The sequence below is a fragment of the Pseudorasbora parva genome, chromosome 24 (assembly GCF_024679245.1).
Source record: "Pseudorasbora parva isolate DD20220531a chromosome 24, ASM2467924v1, whole genome shotgun sequence".
Classification (NCBI taxonomy): domain Eukaryota; kingdom Metazoa; phylum Chordata; class Actinopteri; order Cypriniformes; family Gobionidae; genus Pseudorasbora; species Pseudorasbora parva.
This window is the reverse complement of record NC_090195.1, coordinates 36,871,971-36,879,598: the sequence shown is the minus strand read 5'-3', so window position 1 is coordinate 36,879,598 and position 7,628 is coordinate 36,871,971. Positions and strand designations below refer to the sequence as shown.

Here is a 7,628-nt window from a genome sequence, read left to right as displayed (position 1 = left end):
GCGGTCAGGAAGATATCTGTTCAGAGAGGACAGTCTGTCATAATTCCATGTTTATATAAACAGAAATATGCAATTTTAAACAATTACTTGACTGCCGGATACTTTTGGCTATTTCGTGATTATAAAGCGTCATCTGAGCAGCGGAATCATCGCAAAAGGATACAGGTCACCGATGGTGCGTCACGTAACCTCTTCACGGTCCACATGGATGATGTTCAGGAGTTAGCAGTGTCCTGGTGTGACTTTCCAGTTCCTTCTGGCTTTGATAAATACGCAAAGTTCATCTTGGAGATCACAGCTGGTGAGACGGCCATTCACTCTCAGTCTCAGCAAAAAAATGTTGTTTTAAGATTATTTTTCTCACCCCATTGGCAGATTATTTATCTTATTTTAATCAAAAACTCGCTTCATTTTGAGTGATTTTTTCTCAAAAACAAGACAATTACTTTTGCTCGTCTAGTAAATACTTCTTGTTTTAAGAATTTTTAGATATTTGGACTAGAAACAAGACAAAAATACTAAGTACAAAAAAGCATTTTTTGCAGTGCAGTTGAATGATGTTCCCTATGCGTCCGCAGGCCCGCCGAGGCTTTCTGTGACCCGTCAGGACGTAAGCAGCTCTGAGAACGCTAGAGTCGCCGTAACCTGCCATCATCCGCCACAGAAGGAGTTAAGATGGTGTGAGTTTGGCGGATGCTGCAGGATTTTAGACGGAGCCTCGGTTGAAGTCAGAAATGAGCGGGAACACATCAGTGTGAGCATGAGCGGACTGAAGATGGAGAACATGGGCTGCTGCTCATCACACAAGCTGCAGATGCCTGGTCATATTACTGCTCATCCTCACAATCAGACGCTGGTCACTGCAGAGGCTCGCACCAGGTCACAACACATTTACACGCATTCATGTGCTCCAGATAACTGCAAAAGTACTCTTCTTACTTAGTATTTTTTTCTTATTTCCATTCATCTAAATATTCTTAAACTAAGATGCTAAATATGCTTAAGTCTAAATATTCTTAAACTAAGATGCTAAATATGCTTAAGTCTAAATATTCTTAAATCAAGAAAATATCTAAATGAAGAGCGTTTTTGCTTAAAGTGTTACTTCAGTGATTAGCATGTGGATTTCTATCAGTACACACCCTGGAGTATATTCGAATGATCGCGCTCCCCCTCCTCATATCCCCTGAGACGACAGATTTATGCATTTTATTTCTGGAAAAATTACTCCGGTGACGCAAATATTGTTGATTTGCATCATTGGTAAAATGTTTGGCCAGAAGCTAAAGACTACAGCCTGTTTCTGCATGTTTTCAACCCGCGCATGGGCGGTGGGATCGCACTCACAGCTCTGCTCCGCAGCCTCAGGCATTCATGGAAACGGAGCGGTGCGGAGCAAAGTGAGTGTTTTAACTTCTCAAATTACTTGACAAAGACTTGACAAAAATGTAAAGTGTGTACCTTGAATACAATGTAAGTCGCTTTGGATAAAAGCGTCTGCCAAATGCATAAATGTAAATGTAAATGTAAAATTAATTCCTATTAAAAGTCAAGCTTCCAAAGGCATGAACTGAACACATGGCAGACTGAACACGCGCTGTGAACGACTGCCGCGAGCGCGGTCACGTTTACCTCAGCTCATTCACGATGCGTGTAATCTGACTCCTGCTGCGTTTGTGCTGACACTCATTCAGCGGCTCAATCACATTATACTGAACAGACCCGCTCAGTTTTTAATTGTAGTGTCTGTTCTCTAACTGAACTGATTTTATGAAGATGAACGCAATGGTGGGAAAGTTATCCAGTGATCCAGTAGCGGTGGCTTTGGGAAAGGCCTCACAGGGCAGCAATGCATTCTGGGAATTGTTGTCTTTCATCCCCATGAGACAAAAATACATTTTCTGTCTTTTCTTAGTCTAGAAAGCACCAAATTAAAAAATAATTTCACATTTCTGCTAATTAATGACCCAGTTTAAATACAGATTCATCTTGTCACCGCTTTAAAAAACCACTTACCCCACGTACCACGTACCCCTTTAAAACCACTAACCCTTTAAAGCCAAAGGGGTGAAAAAAATAATCTTATTTCTGTTCGGGAAACAAGAAACAAGATTTCAATCAGAAATAAGATTATTTTTCTCATCCCATTGGCAGATCATTTTGCCTGTTTTAAGCAAAAACTCTCTTCATTTTGACTTTATTTTCAACAAAACAAGAACAAATATCTAGTAAATGCATCTTGATTCAAGATTTGTTGGATATTTAGACTGGAAACGACACACAATGACTGAGTAAGAAGAGCATTTCTTGCAGCATGACTGCATTTCTCCAGTGCAACTATTCATCAATCCCTTTGATCTTTAATATTGCCTAAGTTAAAATTTCAATAATTTAAAGGGATAGTTCATCCAAAAATGAAAAATCTGCCATCATTTACTCATCCTCAAGTTGTTCCAAACCTGTATGAGTTTCTTTCTTCTGCTAAAAAATATATATATATTGAAGAATGTTTGTCACAAAGCAGAGAGAACAACATTGACTACCATAGTAGAGAAAAAATAAACTATGGCAGTAAATGGTTGCTCTATCTGCTTTGTTAAGTCAAGTCAACTTTATTTCTATCGCTCTTCTCCAACGGCGATTGTGTCAGAGCAGCTTCAGTGTTAAACAGGACAATACTGCAGCAGAATTAGATTTGGCTGTACAGTCGTTCTGGAGTAAACAGTGATGTTATCAGCTTATTTTAATTTATCATAGAGAGACAATGTTGGCAGATCAGTATTATAGTTTATAGAATTAAAGAAGACCTAATTCATTCATTTAAAAAGTTATTTGTATATTTAGTTGAATAACTCTGATCATAATGTTAGTGTCCCCAACTGAGCAAGCCAAGCCAAAGGCGACCAAAGGAACCGAAACTCCATCAGGGCATGATGGAGAAAAATAAACCTTAGAGAAACCAGACTCAGTTCTCCTCTGGCCTATTAACACACAGCGGAGGATTATTATTCTGGACACCGCACAGCTCAGAAATCATATTAGAGCAGAATATTCAACATTTCTGGGTATCACGCAAGAGACGGGTTTATTGAGGATGGGGCGTCGATTACACAAGAGTATGAATATCACAGGTGACTGAAGAGCTGCACGATTAATCGTTAAAAGATTGTGATCTCGATTTAAAACATGCAATCTTATCAAATTACAACAATTCGGTTCTATTGACCCTTTGACAAGTTCTAATATATTTTGCGTTCAGCAGAAAGTCAGCAGAACTCAGCAGCGTTCAGCAGAACTCACTTTTAATTTGTGGGTGAACTATCCCTTTGACATATTCACATTTCTCTGACATGCAAGATAAATTATTTTATTTTAAATTTTCATATTGAATCACTTATTTGCTTTATCCTAGTTTGTGAAATCATGATTTAGTGCAACACAAAAGTAAAAAAATTTTTTTAATTTACACTATATTGCCATTAGTATTGTGCCGCTCCTCCAGATCTCTGAGTTCAGGTGTTCAGTCTCTTCATGGCCACAGGTGTATAACTCCAGGTCTCGGCCTGCAGACGCTTCTACACACATTAGTGAAAGAATGGGTCGCTCTCAGGAGCTCAGTGAACTCAAGCGTGGGGCCGTGATAGGCTGACACCTGTGCAATAAGTCCATTCCTGACATTTCCTCTCTACTAAATATTCCACGCTCAACTGTTAGAGGGATTATAACAAAGTGGAAGCCATTGGGAACAACAGCAACTCAGCCACGAAGTGTTAAATCCCAGAGCGGGGTCAGCGCATGCTGTGGGTCACAGTGCGCAGAAGTCTCCAACTTTCTGCAGAGTCAACAGCTCCAGACCTCCAGACTTCTGTGTCTGGACATTTTGGACAATTTCATGCTCCTGACTCTGTGGGATCAGTTTGTGGACGGCCCCTTCCTGTCCCAGCATGACTGCGCTCCAGTGCACAAAGCGTCGCTCCATAAAGACATGGATGAGGAGTTTGGTGTGGAGGAACTGGACTGGCCTGCACAGAGTCCTGAGCTCAACCCGATAGAACAGCTTTGGGATGAATTAGAGCGGAGACTGAGAGCCAGGCCTTCTCGTCCAACATCAGTGCCTGACCTCACAAATGAGCTTCTAGAAGAATGGGCAAAAATCCCCATAAACACACTCCTAAACCTTGAGTAAAGCCTTCCCAGAAGAGCTGGAGCTGTGAGAGAGGGTGGGCCGACTCCAGATTAAACCCCACGGGTTAACAATGGGGAGCTCATGTGTGTGTAGAGGCGGCACAACACTTCTGGCAATATAGTGTAAGTGTGCAGGTATTCAGAAGTTAAAGTATTCTCTTTATTCTGTTGTATTTTAGGGCGGGTATTTTCTTTCTGCTGCCTGTGATTTTGGAAATCCTCCTGATCATAATCATTTACTTCGCATTGAAACTGCGTACATTGTGCATAGAAAGTAAGTTGTTTTCTGAACACATACATAAAGTTGCAGTTTCTGAATGTTCTGGAAAGGTTCTCTCAATGTTACGAACAAACATTCAACCAGCAACAAATTTAAACTTCTCTTGTCTTTAATAATGTTCTCAAAACATACACTGCAAAAAATGCTTTACTTACTTAATATTTTTGTCTTGTTTCTCTAGTCAAAATAAAAATAAAATAAAATAATAATCTTACATTAAGAAACATTTACTAGCCAAGTACAAATTATTGTCTTGTTTTGGGGGGAAAAAAAACCAAAATTAGAGAGTTTTTGCTTAAAATGAGAAAGATAATCTGCCAATGGGGTAAGCAAAATAATCTTGTTTCAAGTATTTTTAGATGAATGGACTAGAAACAAGACAAATACTAAGTAAGTAAAGCATTTTTTATTTATTTTTTGCAGTGTAAGCACAAAAACATTATTTATATATCATTCATGAGGCGTTTTTCAAACACTGTCGTTAGACGCTCGTCAAACATGTATTTTTTAAAGATTTAAAGATTTTTAAAGAACTTCTTGCTTCAGGACATTCAAAGGTAATGTCCCCATAATGTAAATGTAATGATACCATGGAATGTTGTCTTAATGTTCACATAACCAAGGAAAGGCTGAGAAGTGTTCAGAGAAATAATGTTTTCATAACGTAATGGGAATGTTATTGAAATGTTCTTAGACCGTTTTTTATAATGTAACGGTTGCAATGTATTCTGTCCCTTCAGGACGCCTGAGCTCTCCGGCTGAGGAGTGTGTGTACGTCACGATGCACAGGAAACGCTCAGAGCGGGTGAGTTCAGACACATTGCCTCATCTTTGTAATATTCAAGTTGCTTAAATACACTCACCTAAAGGATTATTAGGAGCACCTGTTTAATTTCTCATTAATGCAATTATCTAACCAACCAATCACATGGCAGTTCTTCAGTGCATTTAGGGGTGTGGTCCTGGTCAAGACAATCTCCTGAACTCCAGACTGAATGTCAGAATGGGAAAGAAAGGTGATTTAAGCCGTTTTGAGCGTGGCATGGTTGTTGGTGCCAGACGGGCCGGTCTGAGTATTTCACAATCTGCTCAGTTACTGGGATTTACACACACAACCATTTCTAGGGTTTACAAAGAATGGTGTGAAAAGGGAAGAGCATCCAGTCTGCAGCAGTCCTGTGGGAGAAAATGCCTTGTTGATGCTCGAGGTCAGAGGAGAATGGGCCGACTGATTCAAGCTGATAGAAGAGCAACTTTGACTGAAATAACCACTCGTTACAACCGAGGTATGCAGCAAAGCATTTGTGAAGCCACAACACGCACAACCTTGAGGCGGATGGGCTACGACAGCAAAAGACCCCACCGGGGACCACTCATCTCCACTACAAATAGGAAAAAGAGGCGACAATTTGCACAAGCTCACCAAAATTGGCCAGTTGAAGACTGGAGAAATGTTGCCTGGTCTGATGAGTCTCGATTTCTGTTGAGACATTCAGATGGTAGAGTCAGAATTTGGCGTAAACAGAATGAGAACATGGATCCATCATGCCTTGTTCCCACTGTGCAGGCTGGTGGTGGTGGTGTAATGGTGTGGGGGATGTTTTCTTGGCACACTTTAGGCCCCTTAGTGCCAATTGGGCATCGTTTAAATGCCACGGCCTACCTGAGCATTGTTTCTGACCATGTCCATCCCTTTATGACCACTATGTACTCATCCTCTGATGGCTACTTCCAGCAGGATAATGCACCATGTCACAAAGCTCAAATCATTTCAAACTGGTTTCTTGAACATGACGATGAGTTGACTGAACTAAAATGGCCGCCACAGTCCCCAGATCTCAACCCAATAGAGCATCTTTGGGATGTGGTGGAACGGGAGCTTCGTGCCCTGGATGTGCATCCCACAAATCTCCATCAACTGCAAGGTGCTCTCCAATCAATATGGGCCAACATTTCTAAAGAATGCTTTCAGCAGCTTGTTGATCAATGCCGCGGAGAATTAAGGCAGTTCTGGAGGAGAAAGGGTCAAACACAGCATTAGTGTGTGCTCCTAATAATCCTTTAGGTGAGTGTATATATATCTGTGATTCTGCATGTTAAGCAGTTCCTGCATATAGACTCTACGGGGCAGTGGTGAGAGTTTTATGCTTTGAGGCGGAAAAAAAGTAATCTGAAAGAATAAACAGACATGTGTTAAAACAGCTCTGGTTGCTTTTCTGAATAATACAGTCTTCACCCTCGCCATGTGTTTCTGCTGACGCGGCATTAGTCAGCATTAGTGTGGGAATCATTCTGGGGAAACACTTTATTACACAATCAGAAAAACAACAGATCCGACCAATTCAAGGAAAAGTTATGAAATGAATTGTCGCTCTTTTCTGTGTTACATTGCAGTTGTATGGCAGCACCGCTGGTGACGGAGCTTATGAAGTCATGGCTGACCTCAAGACAAACACTGTGAGTGTGTGTTTGTGTGTGTGTGTGTGTGTGTGTGTGTGTGTGTGTGTGTGTGTGTGTGTGTGTGTGTGTGTGTGTGTGTGTGTGTGTGTGTAATATAGTATATTTTCTGTATGTTTATTTGTGTATTCAAAAGAAGAAACATGGTTTAAAACAGGAGAGATAGTTGATCTGATCTGTGTGATATTAACTGAGTGTTGTTTTTCTCTTCTAGCCTCAGAGAGAGCCAGATTACGAGAACATTAGGAGGATGTGTGAGTCTTATCTTTAATATCTTCCACTAGTCAATAACTCAGAAGGGAAATCATAATAATTCTATTCATTCAAAGCTGCAATAATTAAAAAAATCCCAATATCTTGTGAAATATTATTAAGAAATCAAGAACTCAATACACTAGTGTTAATGTTTCTGAGAGTCTCTTCTGCTCATTAATCTGACCATAACTCCAGTAAATAATATTCCTCCAGTGTAGATCATCTGTTGTCTGTGTGAATATATAGTAAAGTGTGATTTATTCCTGTGATCTGAGCTGAGTTTATCATCATTACTCCAGTCTTCAGAGTCACATGACCCTTCACTAATCACTCTCATAATGTTGAAAAGTAGCTCACACAAAATGAAGAGTATGTTAATAAAGAGCAGTAATCTGATGCTGTAGCTGATCAGGATGATTTCTGATTGTGTGTTTTTGATCTCTTTAGAGGA

The 7,628-nt window shown here is 40.2% G+C and overlaps 1 protein-coding gene across 1 annotated transcript; it reads left to right on the top strand.

Annotated features, from left to right (window-relative positions):
• si:ch1073-59l16.1 (uncharacterized) lies at positions 1-7,268 on the top strand. The gene is made up of 6 exons (XM_067434346.1): positions 1-301; positions 579-879; positions 4,365-4,459; positions 5,206-5,270; positions 6,860-6,922; positions 7,137-7,268. The coding sequence occupies exons 1-6, from the start codon at positions 205-207 to the stop codon at positions 7,191-7,193; spliced, it is 678 nt and encodes a 225-aa protein (XP_067290447.1). The 5' UTR covers positions 1-204; the 3' UTR covers positions 7,194-7,268.
• The last annotated feature ends 360 nt before the right edge of the window (positions 7,269-7,628 follow it).